Source organism: Pan troglodytes, chromosome 1 (assembly GCF_028858775.2).
Source record: "Pan troglodytes isolate AG18354 chromosome 1, NHGRI_mPanTro3-v2.0_pri, whole genome shotgun sequence".
NCBI lineage: Eukaryota > Metazoa > Chordata > Mammalia > Primates > Hominidae > Pan > Pan troglodytes.
This window is the reverse complement of record NC_072398.2, coordinates 169,530,806-169,550,172: the sequence shown is the minus strand read 5'-3', so window position 1 is coordinate 169,550,172 and position 19,367 is coordinate 169,530,806. Positions and strand designations below refer to the sequence as shown.

At 41.0% G+C, this 19,367-nt stretch overlaps 1 protein-coding gene across 7 annotated transcripts in view; it reads left to right on the top strand.

The window, feature by feature from the left end:
• NFIA (nuclear factor I A) overlaps window positions 1-8,688 on the top strand; it is a 386,822-nt gene extending 378,134 nt beyond the window's left edge. For 4 of the 7 annotated variants that reach the window (XM_001157327.8, XM_063801256.1, XM_009459072.5 and 1 more), the window contains one exon: window positions 1,194-8,688. In XM_001157327.8, coding sequence (XP_001157327.1) covers window positions 1,194-1,211 — 18 coding nt within the window. In that variant the 3' untranslated portion in view covers window positions 1,212-8,688. The remainder of the gene's footprint in view (window positions 1-1,193) is intronic. The other 3 variants (XM_063801248.1, XM_054683598.2, XM_009459063.5) reach the window with 1 other exon arrangement.
• The last annotated feature ends 10,679 nt before the right edge of the window (window positions 8,689-19,367 follow it).

Genomic DNA, 19,367 nt, shown 5'->3' with positions numbered 1-19,367 from the left:
GGGATGATCCTTCACTTGCCTGAAGCAACCCAATCAGAACCCTTTCTGATACCGTCAACTTAAAGAATTCAGAAGCATTGGTTTTTGTTAGGCCTTGGTAATTTTTCTGTAAATAATGATAAATGTAGTGAATTTGTCAAGGTATCTCTAGAGAAAAGTCGGCAAAAGCCACATACTTTTTTATTTCACTGGAGAAACTAACTCTGATGTTAGTCCATAATTGCTCATTCTGTCTAGCTAACAGAAAAAGAAATGCCAGCAGATAAAGTGATATATGACCAGACAATTGCTCAAAGCTAATCACCTAAGGATTTACGAAAGGAAAAGGTAACCAGTAACTGGGCCTGGCAGGCACACAGAAGGCTCTAAATAAATGCTGCATGGACGCAAGCATGAATGAAGGGTACGCAGTGGCCTCATTTTTCTTTTGGACAATGTGGTACTTAATAGAGTAAAATCTTGATCCTGCTTAGTTATTATGTTTCATGCTTGAAAATACCATTTTAGATATATTGGGCTGAAAGGAGCATCTTCCCTCATAAAATCCTACATATGTAAGGAAGGAAAAATACTGTGACTTGCTCAAAATCACCCAGGAAGACTGGGTCCAGCACTTTTTCCACCTTACCTCCACTTATTCTTGTGTCGCTATTGACCATCTGGGCCTGTTAGGAGAGTGTCACAATCATGGCTTCAGTGCCTGCACCTCATTTGAAAGGAGAAGTTGAAAATCATCAGAGTAGCCATTCATTGCCACATGAAACCCCTCCCTTCACCCATTCTCCATTCATTCAACTCTTCTTCATTAAGAACGTTCTGTATTCCAGGCACTGGGCTAGGCACTGAGGATTGAATGATAAACAAGATGGTCAAGTTTCCTGCCCTCCTATAACTGCCCCCATCAGTTAACAAAACCCTTATTTGTATTTCAAGTGAACAGAAATACCTCATTCTGTAAGATACACTCAGAATGTTGGAAAACCCCAACGAAGACAATGAATTATAATTTCAGAAGAGTAAGATCAGTTTCAGTGTCACAGGATTTTTTATTGTCTGTCGTGCCTTTACTTTTCCCAGCGAATCCCTCCCGCATCCCTAACGTAGATCCTGATTTCGTGGTTGAAAAGGCAACTTCTAAAACACACGTTTTTACAAATTGTGATTTTAATTGTATTTTTCCTTTTGTCTTCCAGTCCTGGTACCTGGGATAAAAGTTGCAGCGTCCCACCATCCACCAGACAGACCACCTGACCCCTTCTCAACTCTGTAACATGGACGCAACCTCAACCCAGCGCAGTTACAACTTCACTGTCAGTGGAAGGGGAGAAAAACCGATTCAAATCAACTTGTACATGGAAACAGCAAGCATTATGGTCAAACAGCAAAGGCCATAACCTTTTGGGATTTTTTTTTTTTTAAATACTTTAGGGACTGTTGTAATTTCTCATATGGTGCTGGAAATGGTTGGGCTTTGTAACATTTGAAGTGTTTCCATGGTAGCGTGAGCATTAGGTGACGTGGCTAGCGGAGGACTACCCTTGCTCACTGACTTCCTGTTGTAACACACTTTCCTTACGGAGCCTGGCTGTTTCACAGTATTTCATGAATTTACCCACACAGGTGTGATCCTCCTTGAGCATTGAGGAGGCACATGGAGAACTAAATCTTTTGTAGTAGCTGAGATCTGCAATATATAACTTACGGGACAGTCAAAGGGCAATGTTTTTCTGTAACATATTGGAAAAAGAAAATGCAGTTATATTCCTTTTTTATTTGTTCCTTTAGTTTGTTTTGGTTCAGCAGTCAGCAGTTAAGTATATAACATGGCCCGCAAGGACAATGAATCCACTCACATTGCAGAACAATTCCGAAAATGGCAAACTACTACTACTACTGTTCAGTTTTTTAAAAGTTTTGAAATGCTGCACTTACATTTAAAAAAACAACAACAACATTTTTTCAACAATTTCAACAATGACACAAAAATTCACATGGAAATGGGGAAGATGGTCTGTTTTGACAGAAACTGACAGGAATCAATCAAAACAATCGAATTTTGAATTGAGTAAAGTGCAATTTCATTGGATAGCTAAATATCTTTGTAAGATAGAGATTGTTGAAAATTCTATTTTTGTTTTTCTAGTCCTTTCACCCCAGGACTCTAAATTATTGGGGTAAAAAACAGCCTTGCAAGAAAAAGGGGAGCTATTTTTGCTTTTTATGTTTTTTATTGTTAAACTTGTATCCCTTTAAAAACTGAAGGAAATTAAAAAAAAAAAACAAAAAAACAAATCTAATGGTGCTTTTACCACAATATGTTAACTACATTAAATGCTAATTAATTATTTTCTGTTATCAAAGCACATGACTAAAATGAAATCATGGTATCTGTTAATTTTATAAGCTAGAAGTCACTATAATGGATTATGCCAATTCTAAAAAATTTTACACCTATCTGGCATCATAGGATTTATCAGTTATCAGACACCTCATTGTACCAGAGATTGTCCAGAAGTTTTAAAGACCTTTGCATCCCTGAACTGGGCTATGGGAAATAATAATAGTAATAATAATAATAATAATAATAATGAAACCAATACTGACACAAATGCTGGTGCCCATTCAGATCAAGGGTACTTGTTAGGGAAAAAAAAAAAGTTTGCACCCCCAAACGTCCTGTATCTTATGAAAAAAAAAAAAAACAAAAACAAAAACAAAAAAAAAAAAACAAAAAACCACAGAAACAAAAACAAAAAAAAGTGCAAGTGATTTTTCTACCAGACAGCGAAGCACCCCTTTGCTTCCCATGCGACTTCAAGAAGGTTTCCTATACTATACATATATATACGTTCTGGTTGGCAAGCCCTGCTGATCAGAGAAAGTCTCTGCATGTTCTAGTGTTAGTAACTAATTTTTATATAGTTAATGTAGGATAAAGTAGAGTGCATTAAGACACAATATTGTAATCCCTACTCTAGGCACTTGCCTTTAAACTATGTTTTTCAGCCCTTCAGAAGGGTTCTACTACTGTCCTATACAATCAAGTAACTGAAATTCTTGGGAAGACACTTTGCTCCTCATCTTTCTCCCCGAAACAATGTTGTTTTGTTTTGTTTTTTTTCCTTAATTTGCACGAAAACAAAAATTCCATATCAATGTGCCTTGCCCTGGATAGCGATTATTTGTGGAATTGTTGCACATGCTCCTCTATTGAAAGGGGTTTTTCCCTAGTCAAGCATTTGGAGACACTTTTTGTAAATGTGACTTTTATGTCAGCCATCGTCAGTTTCAACATCTAGAACTAAATAGAAAGCTAGTTGTTCCGCAGATAAGAGTAGTCTTTATTGTCCTGTACGGTCGGTGGCAGTGCTATTCTGAGATCTGTAGATGCTTAGAATATCAGTATTTTGGATGTTGCTGCATTTTACAATTTATTTGGAGTCTTCCTTTATTTTCCCCCAGATATATGAAAATATGCAATACCTGCTTATATCATGTAGAAAAGCTTAGCAATTATTAATTTTTCTTTTATTTTTTTTTTATTTGACCAAAGTCGGTGCTGCACTTGACGCAGTGTGTTTTAGGTGTTTGTCTTTGTACTTTTTTGTGATTTTTGAATGCACGTGCGCAGGAAGGGCTCCTCTTAGAGAAGCAGTCAAACTGTGAAGCACTAAGCTGACCCTGCTTCAAGCAATTTTGTTTTTACAACTGTTCCTTTCACAAGCAAGCCTTAAAAAAAGAAAGACAACTTCCTTTTTCTTCAGCTCCCACACCCCATTTTTCTTAGCAGACTGCAGTCAATCCACATTCAATAAAAAGTATATAATGCCCATTTTTATATGCACGTTTTTAAACTTCCAAGTTCTGAAAATTGTTTACTGGTTATCTCTATTTAAGGAAAAAAAAATAAAATAAAACATTTTGGATTTTTCATATGTGTCTGATAAGTGGTTGAATAGTCGTTTGGCGCTGTTGTATGGTGTGATTGTCAGTGTATGGTGTCACTTCCTATAGCCAGCCAGCATACTTTGCCTTCCCCTATAGCACTTAGCTGGGCATTACTTTATTATGACATATGTGCACTAAAAAATAAAAAAAAGGAAAAAAAGAAAAAAAAAAAAGAAAAAATAGCAGCTTTCAGTGCTTCACAGTGAAGGGAAAAAAGCCTAGACAAACATTTTGTCAGAACCTTGCAATAAGCCAAGGTATTACCAGTAAATTGGTTGTATATACAATAAAATTGCACCCTTTTTTAAACAAAACAAACTAAGCAATAGTTTGGGCAGTTTTAGTTGTTTTTGGTGAGCATGTTGTAGTCATGACTGCAAAGAGAGAGAATAAACTGCCCGCTCAGAAGATACGTAATTTGTATTGTTGTATAGTTTTATTGATTACACTGATTTATTCTACCCTATTTTATAATGCAGGACTTTTGTAATGTTGTTTAAATGAGGAAAAATTTCTGTCAAATTAGCCTAGTAAAATTTCTGATTGTTCATTATAAAGGCAGCGTTCATAGAATTGCTTTTCTTTCTTTTTAACCCCCCCCCCTTTGGGAACTGGATTTAAGTTTAAAACTTTCCTGTTTCCTTTTTTTTTTTTTGTAAGTATTTAAATACAATTATTTTTTTCTCTCAATGGTATAGCATATTCCTATGCTTGAGAAGTATAGGTCTACTGAAAAACCATTGTAAATGGACGTTACAGGTATGCTGTATTTTTGAAGATATTTTGTTGTATTAAGTTTGATGAAGCTAAAATTAGGGAACTCTGAACAGATTTGCAGGAAAAAAATGTTTTAAAGGCTTTAAAACATTAGGGAGGCAGTCTAGGGTGATAACGAACAGGGGTTAAGTATTAAATACACTAAGTTACATTTTTGTTCATGTTTCATTGTCCAGAAAGCAGCAGGAAACTAGTTCAGTTGTGATCAAGCAGGAAAAAAGAAACACCAACAGTTGCCAGTGTTTTTGCTTTTTAGCTTAAAAGCATAGTGAAGATGCTTGAGGAAGACTTTGCTACCTGGGGTGTGTAGACAGACAGACTGAGAGCTATCAGCATTTGAAGGCCCAGCCCTTGACTCTGAGACACATTTGAATTTTTTCTTTCCCATCAAATGGCATTAACAAGATTGGGCAAAGATGAGTCCCTCAAATTTCTGTGTTTTTTTTGTTTGTTTATTTGTTTGTTTTTTCTTTGGGAACTGAAGTCAGAGGCACGAACACTAAATCTTAGCATTTTTCTGTAGACTTTTTCTTCTGGCCCTTGTCCCTGCCAGCAAAACGCCCCTTTTCTGATCATTCGTGGGCAGAGGGCCTCCCAGTAACGCCACGCTCTCCATCCTAGAGAGCCTTCTCTTTCCTCTGAGGTTTGAACTGATGTTCTGTTTCTTCACACCCTGGCATGACAGTTACATATGGTCAGCCCACTCCCCAGGCCCGTCCCTGCTGCCGCCAGGTGTGGGCTCTAGGCAGGCCGACAAGGTTACACCTCCCAGAGTTTGTGATCTTCATTTTCTGACAGTCAAAGTGTGAAGGAACCCAGACTTCCCCGAGCCACGGTGTTCAGTCAGCCCACAGGAATATGCAAGACCCATCTCCAAAAGTTTGTCTTCGATTTTTTCCAAGCCCTTAGCCCCGTAAGCTTTGAATCCTGTAGTTACAGTGGCATAAAGGACTGACAAAACCTGGATAAAGAAAAACCTTTTTTTTTTTCTATGAATTGTTTTTGTTTTTTAGGGGAAAGGGATTCTAAGAATGTCATTTAATGTACTTTGCATCATGTCTCTAGAAATATCTTTGTCCACAGTGGTGGTGGTGTCTCTCTCCCTCTCTCTCTTTTTGTTTGCTTCTGTTTTCTTTCTTGTCTTCATTCTTTCTTTTCTTTTTTATTTCTGGTAGCAGGCCTCCATAGAACAAATCTAAAACACAACCACCATAGTAATGTAAGGAGAGCTTCAGTGGCACCTCACAACCCACCCTTCGAGATCTGTCCAAAGACAGTCTCAGAAAGCTGCACTGCCCACCGGCTCGGCTTTCATTCAAATAGGCTTCCAAGGCCAATTCTGTCTTGAAGTCAATGCATGTATTTACTGTTTGACAGTAAACCCGCTCTGCCTTCTCCACGTCCAAGGCTGTGCATTCGTCTAATTAGCGTCGTGTATGTTTTCCTTTTATTTTTTCCAATAAAAAAGCAGTGGGATGAAAATTGCTTTGATATATAGCAGGTAACATTGAAGCTATTCCATAGCACTTAACTGTAGTGAATACTGTGTCACCAATTTTGAAATCAATTTAATGTTTAATGCAAATCCATTACATGGTGCTATTATAGGCTGACAAAATGATTTACACAAATGTGACAACTTGGGCTCAATTCACTCTGCTTTCCAACAGTGTAAATGCATAGCAGTGTTTATCTGCATGAGAACTATGCACTAATCTATCTGAAGAAAAAAACTATATCAACTTTGGTATCTACTTTCCGTTTACTTCAATCCTTGCCTTTTTGGTCATTGTTATAATGCCAGCTTTAGGACAGAAAGAATTATAAGAAAACCAGCATAATACCTGATATATTAAAATGTAGTGCCTGTGAAATCTGTATTATATTGCTCTTCTGAAGTAAGATTTTTCTACACCGGTAGCCTTCGCTGTCTGTCAGTCAGGACCTTCTGGTATAGGTGATGTAAAATAACCGTACAATATTAATGCATGCTATTCCATAATGCTTAGTGAACTGTATGAATATTACTCAAAGTTATGTTAGTCTTTTTTTCCGACTTGGTTCTTGTCAGCTAGGTTTAAAGGTATTTCACTGAGAACGCAAATTCTGTCTTTTCTTGATTTCGGCTGTTTTCAGTATTTTGGAGGTATACATTTACTTAAATTCAGTATTACTCGTGTTTTGTTTTTGTTTTTGTTTTTTGTTTTCTTTTTCCTAGGGGACAAGCATGGGTGTTTGATTTCAGAAATCAGTACCTGGCGAGATTTTTGTCTCAAAACGACTATTTGAATTTCAAGAACTGTGCTGCGAAGACACTCTGAGAACATTTGCAAGTCCGGGGCATTTTCCTTGACCCTTGACTGATGCTATGCGGAGACTGATACATTTTCTTAATGGACAATGTTCAAGCCAGGTACCCATGCTTGATCTGTCTTCACACCAGACCTCCTCATATTAAAAGGAAAAATAAGAAAAAAAATGTAAGAAATCACATGGCTATTTAGTTTCATGCACAGTTGCAATATTTTCTTCAAAAATAAAACTCTGTACAAACTTTGGGCCCGATTCATAAGAAAAAGAAGTTTGCTATTAACACGGGATTTTTTTAATATACTTTTTTTGGTCTAAATTTGAAATTACTTGCTTCCCAAATTAAATAAATTTCATCTCATTTTTTTCCCTAAACCAGCACCCATCTGCCTTTTATTCCCCAAAGAGTTACCTTTCCCAGATTAGGGGGATGGTATGTGGGGAGCAGATAGCGGAAATGCTTAGAAAGATAAGGGGGACCACCCACAGCTGGTCATGAGAACAGGGAGACAGTGTGTGGGGGTGGGACCTCATCCGTGTGCCTGGTATCCTGAGTTTTACATGTAGACGCATTCGCCTATTTGATTCAGAAAAATAAACTTTCCCAAAATGTGTCTGAACCACAAGAGCATACAGTGGAAGTGCTACCTCTAATCTAACCAGAGCACCTTCGTGGTGGAAGACACCCACCAGGTCATACAATGTGAACTTTTGTATCTCTGCAGTGGTTTCAAGGACAAATAGTGTCCAACGTATTGGGCCATTTTTCCTGCTGTTTTTATACTCAACTTCTCAAAATGAAAAAAGCTTTTATTTTTCCTTTGACTTATTTGTGTTGTTCTTATTTTTTAAATTTTTATTTTTTGGTAATAGTCTGTAAATTAGCCTTTTTGGGTTTTTTTTTTTTTTGGCTTTTTTTTGGGGTTTTTTTTTTCTTTTGACATTGCAACCGAAGGTCATAAGGCCGCTAGCTCCGCTGGGACAGAGGCTTGAGAGAACTGCCGGCTCGGTGCCTTCTCCCTGGTCTCAGACCATCGTCTCTGCACTGCGAAGGCATTTGGTAGCCTCACCACTGAGATACTAACTAGACCTAGACTAGGAGCTTTATCAGGTTCTAGGAGGTCCTTTAGGAAGACTCTCAAAGGCAAATCCCTGATCCCCCGCCCCACCCTTAGCCCTGCCCTCTCACCAGAGCAAAATTCACTGGGGACTTTTCCCACCACACATGGAAATCTGTCCACTCGGAATACCTCTGTTTTCCATTTCAAATTGTAGGGGGAGGGGATGGAACACTTCCAGTGATGGTAAGAGATCTGTTATGAAACGAAACACCCCCCGTGTTAATAACTTGGTCTGAAATCTGTTTTTATGAGCCGGGCCCCCTGTGCCTCTAGTATACTTGTATTGACTCTCATAGTTACCCTTTTAGTTTTACTGTGTTCTGTGAAAATTTGTAATTGGTTGAGAATCACTGTGGGCGTCCATTCTTATTCAACTAAATCTCCACAGGTTTTTTGAGCTGGTGTGGATTAGTTTAACTCTTGTATTCAACCATTAGTGCTACCACCTTCTCACATTACAATACAATTACTGGAAGCAAGTACTGCATTTCCTATGCAACAAAAAAGGAAAAATAAAAAATTGCTAATGCTATGGAAGCTGTGTCATCATTTGCTTTACAGCATGCCTGGGTGATTGAGTGACAGTCACGGGTGTGGACTGGAGGCTCCCACAGAAGATGGTCTTTATGCACCATGGGGTTTGTCAGGCACATAGCATCCTTGGCTGTGTTCTGATGGGCAGTGTTACTTTTTTCACCTACTTGGACAAATACAGGATTTGACACTCACATAGTGTTTACTGTGTGCCTGATATTGTTCTGAGTGCTGTATAGATTGTATCAGTTGGGGCCCGATTGGGAATCAGGAATAAGATTCAATGGGTTTTCCAGCAGGGGCTGTAAAGTTGCCTAGGTATTAGTAACTGTAGGATACAGCCACTGCCCCTGGAGCTGGGGAAACCGAAGGGAAAGGTGGGCTTACCAGAACCTAGGCACTCAAGGAGGGACACCACACAGCTGATATTTGGGTCTTTTCTGAGGGAGGTGGTCACCACAAAGGTGGGGACAGCACATGGCCAGTGGCCAGACCTCTGAGAAGACATGGGGTGCTGGTGCTAGAATCACTGCAGAGAATGGAGGGGAGATTAGTACTTCTGAGGAGGTGAGGTGTGGCTGGTGCCAGAGTGCCCAAAGGAGCTGGAGGCTGCAGGTGCAGCTGTTCTCTGCTGCGGTGGCATTGTGGACAGAAACTGAAACCAGAAAGAAATCCCTTCGCCCTCTTCCTCCTCCTAGGCTCCTGCCTGTGTCTCTCATGGGCTGGACCTAATGGTAGCCATCAGGCAAGGGAGTCTGGAAAAGGTAATGAGAAAAATATCAGCCCCAACCCCATGAAGCAGAATATAGATGAGACAGCTTGGAGACAAGACGATACATAAATAACAGCAGACATATCTCAGTCCATTCAAACCTCACAGCCACCCTGGGAGAGAGGTACTGCTTTTATCCTTTTATAGATGAGGAAACCAAGGCAGAGGGAGATTAAATAATTTATCCAAGGCCATATGGTGTGTAATTGACAAAGGGGGATTTGAATCCAAGAAATCCGGCCCCAATCTCCATCCTATAATCACTGCAATATATTGACTCTATTAATTATTTATTCAATAAATACTTATTGAGTGCCTACTATGTACCAGAGACCATGCCAGGGGCTAGAAATAGTAAAGATTGGGCATCTATGCTGATAGAGTATGCATTCTAGTGGACAAACGAAACATTCAAATAATGTTTGAACAGCAGCAGAGGTAAGCATGTGGTTGTGATATGTGCCATAAATGTTATACATTGTTACAGGAGGATGCCATGAGCTCAAGAGTTCGAGACCAGCCTGGGTAACACAGGGAGACCCCCATCTCTACCAAAAATTTAAAAATTTAAAAATTGGCTGAGCATGGTGGTGTGCACCTGTGGTCCCAGCTACTTGGGAGGCTGAGGTGGGAGGATGGCTTGAACCTGGGAGATCGAGGCTGCAGTGAGCCATGATCGTGCCACTGCACTCCAGCCTGAGTGACAGAGCGAGACCCTGTCTCAAAATAAATTTGTTGAAAAAAGGATATACATTGCCATGAAAGCCTAATGAGACTAGTATGATAGGTAGAAATTAACCAGGCAAAAGAGGGAAGAAAGAACATTCTGCGCAGAAAAACCAGCATGTACAAAGAACCTGAGTCAAATGGAGCTCGGCACCTGTGAGGGGATAGAAGAAGGCTTGTTTGGATGAAGAGAGAAACGGAGAAGAAATGCAGTACGAAATGAAGCTTGATATTTAGGTGAAGACATTGTGGGACCTTGCAGGCAGGTTTGTCCTACCTTCTAAGAGCTTTATAAAACATGTATCAATCAGATTAGACTAGGTCTGTGCTGTCATACAAACAAGTCCAAAATCTCAGTGGCTCGCAACAATAAAGGTTTACCACCGATTTTACATGTCTATCAAAGATTGCCTGGGGCCTCTGCACAGGATCTCATTCCGGGACCCAGGGTGAAAAGTAGCTACCATCTGGACCACTGCTGGATGTGTCAGCAAGGCACATAGCTGGCTTTTAATATTCCAACTGGAATTGACACACGCCACTCCGCTCACATTTCACTGGCCAGAACAAGTCACCAGGCCATGCCTGGGTTTGACAGGACCTAGAAGGGTAATCCTTCCCCGCGGAAGGCTTCGAGAACATTACTGCAGCCTAGTTAAGAGAGGAGAGAGAAGTATGACCTGAGTGGAGAGGGCTGCCAAAGAAAGCTACTGCAGCAATGGAAGAGATGACAGACTCCCAGGCTGTGGTGCCCATGATAGAATGTAAGAGAAGTGGATAGATGCGAGAGATTAATACGGATATTGATAGCCACTGCGTATTGAGCTCTTTCATGTGCCAAGTGCTATAGGTGATTTATCCCATTAAATTGAATATGTTCTCTCTTATTGTAGCTCTCAGAAAGGTATAGTCAGTCCTCAAAACACATTGCTGACTCAAGTGAATAGAGCAATTTCACATGTACATGCCTTAGAGTTTAAGTTAGACCAAATCAGTCACTACCTTATTTCAGTCTTGAGTATTTGGGATTAAGAAATTGGAATGAAAGTCAGCCGACACCACCCCTTTATTGACATACTCTATGACAAGTGGTGTGTAATACTGGGCTCAAAGGGAAGGTAATGCAGTGATCAAAACCATGGACTCAGACCCAGACAGCCTGGGTTGAATCCTGGCTCTGCATTTTATTAGCTCTGTGGTGTTGGCAAGTGCCTCAGTTTCCCCATTGGTAAGATGGGAATAATTATAACAGCACCGAACTACTTCATAGGGCTGATGTAGATTTTTGATGAGTTAAATTTTGTAAAGTGGTTAACAGTGGCTTGGCATATTGTAAATGCTATGTGAATGCTGTAACTAATTCAACAAATGATTCCAAAATGTAGACATAAGGCATTCTTTCAGTGCACCATTGGCATAAACCTTCTTCCTCTTCCTGATCATTTTCAGGCCTCTATTTGGGGGAATTCTGAAACCTTTCATCTAACACCTGCCTCAACTAAGTAGGAGGAAGTAGCATACAAAATTAGTCCAGGAATAAAGAAAATGTGGTATATATCCACAATGGAATATTATTCAGCCATAAAAGAATGAAATTCTGCCATTTGCAGCAACATGGATGAGCCCAGGGGACATTATCGTTAAGTGAAATAAGCCAGGCGCAAAAAGACAAATACTGCATGTTCTCACTCATATGTGAAAGCAAAAGTTGATCTTGTAGAGAGTAGAACAGTGGTGACCAGAGGCAGGAAAAGCGGGGTGTGCAGGATAACAAGTTGGCTAATGGGTACAAAATTACACTTAGGATAAATAAGTTATAGTGTTCTTATAGCGTAGTAGGATATATGTAGCTAACAATAATATATTGTACATATCAAAATAGCTAGAAGAGAGGGTTTTGAATGTTCCCAACACAAAGAAATGATCAACATTGGAGGTGATCGATATTTCAATTAGCCTGATTTTATCGTTACACATTGTATACATTCATTGAAAGAATACATGTACCCCATAAATATATATGACTATTATGTGTCAATTTAAAACTTAAAAGAATTTTTTGAGATGGAATCTTACTCTGTTGCCCAGGCTGAAGTACAGTGGCACAGTCTTGGCTCACTGCAGCCTCCACCTCCTGGTTTCAAGCAATTCTTGATCCTTGTGCATCAGCCTCCTGAGTAGCTGAGATTACAGGTGTGCGCCACCATGCCCAGCTATTTTTTATATTTTTAGTAGAGTTGGGGTTTTGCCATGTTGCCCAGGCTGGTCTTGAACTTCTGGCCCCAAGTGATCTGCCCACTTCAGCCTCCCAAAGTGCCCGCCAGGATTATAGGCGTGAACCACTGCACCCAGCCAAAACTTAAAAATGTATGTGTGTATATATATATACACATATTTTATATATATTATATATACATTATATATAATATATATATAATATATATATCGCACCATTGCACTCCAGCCTGGGCGACAGAGCGACACTCCGTCTCAAAAAAAAAAAAAAAAAAAAAAAAAGAGTGGATTTCCCTGGCAGTCAGAATACCATTAAGGAAAATACGAACCAGAACCAGGTGAGGCCATCTCTCTGGGTTCCATCCAATCTAGTCTGGTGCCTGGAACTGTGCTTCCCAGCACATTCTCATCCATGTTCATTGAGCTATTCGGACTTCTCTCTTGAGGGAGGCAGAGATTGCTGCGTTCATTTTACCAGTGAGGAAACTGAGACTCCGAGGTGTAGTAACTTGCTTAGTGTTATGTGGCCAGTTAGTGGTGGAAGTGGGACTCAAAATCCAGTCCTCTAGTTTCAAGCCAGGCTCCTTTCCACTATACAATACTGCCCTCCAGGGTGCCAGGGTTCTTCTCCTTGGAGAGGCACCAGAGTAATAGTTGTTATGTGGTTGATACTGCGCTGGGTGTTTTACATGCATTAATTTCATTTAACCCTTTTAATGACCTTATAAGGTAGTTACTATCCTTATTCCCATTTTACATATAGGGAAATTGAGGCCCTTAATATTGCAGAACTAATAAAATGACAAACCAGGATATATATAGATAGATGATAGATAGATAGATAGATATAGATAGATATATCTAAATATATATATCTAAATATATATATATATATATATATATATATATATATATATATATTTAGATGGAGTTTCACTCTTGTTGCCCAGGCTGGATTGCAATGGCGCCAATGGCGCAATCTCGGCTCACTGCAAACTCTGCCTCCCAGGTTCAAGCGATTCTCCAGCCTCAGCCTCCCTAGTAGCTGGGATTGCAGGTGCCCACCACCACACCCAACTAATTTTTTGTATTTTTAGTGGAGACAGGGTTTCACTATGTTGTCCAGACTGGTCTGGAACACCTGACCTCGGGCAATCCACCCACCTCAGCTGGGATTACAGGCGTGAGCCACCATACTGGCTAACTCAAAATATTTTTAAGAGTTAATAGAAATATGAAAGGAAAAAAAATGAATCCAGGATCTGAGACCAGACACACTGGGCTTAAGTCTTGGTTTGTCATTTTATTAGTTCTGCAATATTAAGGGCCTCAATTTCCCTATATGTAAAATGGGAATAAGGATAGTAACTACCTTATAAGGTCATTAAAAGGGTTAAATGAAATTAATGCATGTAAAACACCCAGCGCAGTATCAACCACATAACAACTATTACTCTGGTGCCTCTCCAAGGAGAAGAACCCTGGCACCCTGGAGGGCAGTATTGTATAGTGGAAAGGAGCCTGGCTTGAAACTAGAGGACTGGATTCTGAGTCCCACTTCCACCACTAACTGGCCACATAACACTAAGCAAGTTACTACACCTCGGAGTCTCAGTTTCCTCACTGGTAAAATGAACGCAGCAATCTCTGCCTCCCTCAAGAGAGAAGTCCGAATGGCTCAATGAACATGGATGAGAATGTGCTGGGAAGCACAATTCAAAGCATCGGGCACCAGACTAGATTGGATGGAACCCAGAGAGATGGCCTCACCTGGCTCTGGTTCGTATTTTCCTTAACGGTATTCTGACTGCCAGGGAAATCCACTCTTTTTTTTTTTTTGAGACGGAGTGTCGCTCTGTCGCCCAGCCTGGAGTGCAATGGTGCGATCTCAGCTCACTGCAAGCTCCGCCTCCTGGGTGCACGCCCTTCTCCTGCCTCAGCCTCCCAAGTAGCTGGGATTACAGGCGCCCGCCACCACGCCCGGCTTTTTTTTTTTTTGTATTTTTAGTAGAGACAGGGTTTCACCGTGTTAGCCAGGATGGTCTCGATCTCCTGACCTCGTGATCCACCTGCCTCGGCCTCCCAAAGTGCTGGGATTACAGGCGTGAGCCACCGCGCCCGGCCGGGAAATCCACTCTTAACAGGCAAGGAAAGGAGACCAAGAGACTGGCACCAGTCATCATTTTAACCATCCACGTTCTGCCTCTTTGGTAAAAGAACATGGCTAAATAGTAAAGATCCCACTGGCGGAGAAGCAGGGCTTCCCTTGACTTATGAGGAATGAAATACCTTCTGGTTCATCTCTGAAACACATTAGGCCATTGTAAATTTGCTTTCCATCTGGCACATTCAGTATGGATTTTAAGTCTTTTTATAGGAAACCTGGTAAAACAAATAAAAAGCACATTTATCTCTACTACCACATTAAATTTTTTATTATGGAACAATATCATGCATGTACAAATTAAAGAGATTGATGAACAAATTAATATGTACCTATCGTCCATCACTTGTAATCAATGGCTCCCCCGTTTACACCCCAGCCACTTCCTGACTGACCACCCCCAGGTTATTTTAAAACAAATATCAGGTATCCATAAATTTCATTTCGTCCCCAAATTTTTAGACTATATCTCTAAAAGACAAGAATTCTTTTATAAGACGTACTCAAAATACCATTTTATACCTCAAAATAGTAACAATAATTTCTTAATATCACTGAATAACCAGTCTGTTCAAAAACTCCTATCTTATAATTTTTTAAAAATAGTTTGTCCAAATAAGAAAAATTCACTAAATGGTTTGTATATGCCTTAAGTCTTTATAACTGTAGGGTCTCCTTCCCTCTCTGGTATTTTCCTTGCAACAATTTGCTTGAGAAACTGGGTCATTTGTCCTGAAGAGTTTTTCACAGGATTTGGTGGATTATATCAATGTGGCATACACAGTTCAGCATGTTCTACCATAAAATTGGAAGCATATTCCTGACCTTGGAAGTTGACCCTATGGGATGAAATCCCAAGACTGTTTCACAGATTAATCATGGGAAGGACTAAGGGACTTGCCCTTGGGTTTTGTGTCCTGACTCTCTGGAAACTGTGGGCAAATAACTGGCCCAAAGGGCAAGGTGCTTCAGGACAGTTCTATGCTGCTGATTTTTGTTTTGTTTTGTATTGTTTCATCTAACAGGGAAAGCGAAGGCTAAGGGAGGGCCTACTGAATGACAAAGGACCCTGTCCTTTGTCACCTTCTACTGATATTAAAAACAAAAACAAACAAACAAAAACAGACAAAAAAACTATTTCCACCTTAACAGGGAAGACGAATAATTCTGGTTGAAAACTCAAGATTAAAGTCTGTCTGGACTGGGCACAGTGGCTCACGCATGTAATCCCAGCACTTTGGGAGGCAAAGTCAGGCAGATGACCTGAGGTGACAGAGTTGAAGACCAGCCTGGCCAACATGGTGAAACTCTGTATCTACTAAAAAAAAAAAAAAAAAATAGCCAGGTGTGGTGGCGCGCGCCTGTAATCCCAGCTAATCGGGAGGCTGAGGCTGGAGAATCGCTTGAACCCAGGAGGTGGAGGTTGCAGTGAGTGGAGATCATGCCATTGCACTCTAGCCTGGGCAACAAGAGGGAAACTCCGTCTCAAAAAATAAAAATAGGCCAGGCACGGTGTCTCACGCCTGTAGTCCCAGCACTTTGGGAGGCCGAGGCAGGCAGATCACCTGAGGTCGGGAGTTCTAGACCAGTCTAACCAACATGGAGAAACCCCTTTCTCTACTAAAAATACAAAATTAGCCTGTCATGATGGTGCATGCGTATAATCCCAGCTACTCAGGAGGCTGAGGCAGGAGAATCGCTTGAACCTGGGAGGCAGAGGTTACAGTGAGTCAAGATCACACCATTGCACTCCAGCCTAGGCAACAAGAGAGTAACTCCATCTCAAAAAAATAAATAAATAAAATAAAAATAAAAATAAAGTGTGTCTGTTCATGCCTCCTTGTTCAATAGGCTTCTTTCCTTTGAGAATATGTGCTCTTGGGGACCAGAAGTCAGTTGCTAGCCAGGGAAGAAAGAATTCCCTGGCCAGGCTGTGTGGAAGCAGTGGGGCTAGATTCTTGAAGGCTCTAAGATCACTTCCTCTCTAGCTCACTTGCTGCTTCCACTTCCACCACCATGGCTCTGAACCCTGACCTGGGCCAACTCCTTTCTATGAAACTACAAAAGCTCATTATGTAAAGTCATTCAAAACAAACACAACAAACATCATTGAGTAGCTCCCATGTGCCAGAACTTGGGGTTAGCGAAGGAGATGAATTTGAGATTATCCCAGAAGGATGGAGTCTAGTACAGGAAGCAGACATGCAAACCGAATAATCACGCCACAGCCTTGCAAAAACCAGGAAGACATCATGGGCCAGGTAATCTGGGAACCAATCATGCCCAAGGAAGAGAGAAGAGGGAGCAGCAGGGGCTCTACAGGGAGCCCCTGGAGGCTACAGGGAGGAGATACACAGTCTAGGAGTTCAAGGATGAGGAAGAGTTCAAGAGATTGGCTGGAAGATACTAATGACACTAATAGTAACAACAGCCACATGCACTGAGTGAACCCTTAACTTCACACCGTGTGTTATTCTAAGTGCTTCCCACACACTTGCACATATAATCCAACCCAGTGGCAGAGACACCATTGTTATCCCTATTTTACAGATGAGGATACTGAGGCACAGTTTCAGTAGTGTTTCTTCCCTACTTAATAGCTACCTGTGTATGACCTTAAAGTGCAAACACTCAGAGGCTTAAGGGGTGTAGTGCCTGACATGTGTAAATCACAATTTGTTCCAAAATGAAGTCTGGTTGACCGCCCTCTTCCCAATGCCCAGAACAGTACTTGGCATATAAAATACACTCTATACTGTGAGGGGATGAGCATCCTATTATCCTGTGTGCCCCTCCAGGTGCACTCTCCAATCTTCTCCAAAATCCTCTCTGCTCGGAAGACTGACCTGTGTGGACCACATCAGTGGGCTTCCCTGACCTAGAGCTTTCAATTGAGATCAGCAGATTGGAAGCGCTGACAGAATGGTGGATTGGAGAAGAGTGATGTCAGGGTATTTATGCAGGGACTACAGAAAGTTCCTGGAGAAATGGAGTTAAAAGATAAAAATAATGCTTTCCTGGGGGTCATGTTAAAAAGATAAAATAATTTTTGGCTGGGTGCGGTGGCTCATGCCTGTAATCTCAGCACTTTGGGAGGCCAAGGCGGGCAGATCACTTGAGGTCAGGAGTTCGAGACCAGCCTGACCAACATGGTGAAACCCTGTCTCTACTAAAAATACAAAAATTAGCCAGGCGTTGTGGCGGGCACCTGTAATCCCCACTACTCGGGAGGCTGAGGCAGAAGAATCACTTGAACCCAGGAGGCAGAGGCTGCAAAAAAAGATAAAATAATTGTTTTAAAATACAAACTTTGTTTCTCAACATGAGCTCCATAAATTTCAAGACATCTTTGTGAGGGATGATCGCAGTCATTTAGTCCATCCCTTGAGAACTGAGGGTCCCAGGAATTTAACCATGTCAGTGCAGTCTTTCTTACATTATTAACAGGACAAAAATGGGTGCCCTTTAAATATTTTTTTAAGATTAGGAAACAAAAGAAAGTCAGAAAGAGTCAAAGCAGGACTGTGATGTGGATGCCCAATGATATCCCACTGAAACTCTCATAAAGTTTGCCCCTGTTTGAGGAGAGGAATGAGCAGGAGCACTGTTGTGCTGGACAAGGCCTCTCTGGTGAAGCTTTCCTGAGCATTTTTCTGTGAACACTTTGGTTAACTTTCTCCACTCTCATAGTAAGTAGATGTTATGTTCTTTGTCTCTCCAGAAAGTCAATAAGCAAAATGCCTTGAGCATCCCCAAAAAACCATTGCCATGACCTTTGCTCTTGACTAGAACAGTTTTGCTTTGACTAGACCACTTCTACTTCTTTTTTTTTTTTTTTTTTTTTTTTGAGAGACAAGGTCTCATTCTGTTCCCCAGGCCAGAGTACAGTGGCATGATCACAGGTCACTGAAGCTTCTGCTCCCTGGGCTTAAGCAATCTTCCTACCTCAGCCTCCTGAGTACCTGGGACTACAAGAGCATACCACCACGCCTGGCTAATTTTTTCTATTTTGTGTAGAGATGGAGTCTTGCTATGTTGCCTAGGCTGGTCTCAAACTTCTGGACCCAAGTGATCCTCCATCTCAGCCTCCCAAAGTGCTGGGATTACAGGTGTGATTCAGGGTGCCTGGCACACTTCCACCTGTTGGTAGCCATTGCTTTGATTGTGCTTTGTCTTCAGGATCATACTGGTAAAGCCGTGTCTTATCTCCTGTTGCAGTTCTTCAAAGATGTGCTTCAGAGCCTTCATCCCACTTGTTTAAAATTTCCATTGAAAGCTCTGCTCTTGTCTGCAGCTGATCTGGGCACAAGGGTTTTGGCACCCATTGAATGGAATGGGTGACTCAACTTTAATTTTTCACTCAGAGAATTGTGTAAGCTGAACCAGTTGAGATGTCTGTGAGGCTGGCTATTTTTGTGCTGTTAATCATTGGTCCTCCTCATTTAGAGCATGAACTGGGTTAATTTTTTTCCTCACAAATTGATGTGGACAGTCAGCCACTGTGGGCTTCATCTTCAACATCGTTTCTTTCCTTCTTAAAATGAGTTATCCATTTGCAGCCTGCTGATTTCTTTTTCTTAGAGACAGGGTCTTGCTCTGTCACCCTGGCTGGAGTGCAGTGGCACAATCCCGGCTCACTGCAACCTCTGCCTCCCGGGTTTAGACAATTCTCATGTCTCAGCCACCTGAGTAGCTGAGATTACAGGTGTGCACCACACGCCCAGCTAATTTTTGTATTTTTAGTAGAGATGGGGTTTTGCCATGTTGACCAGTCTGGTCT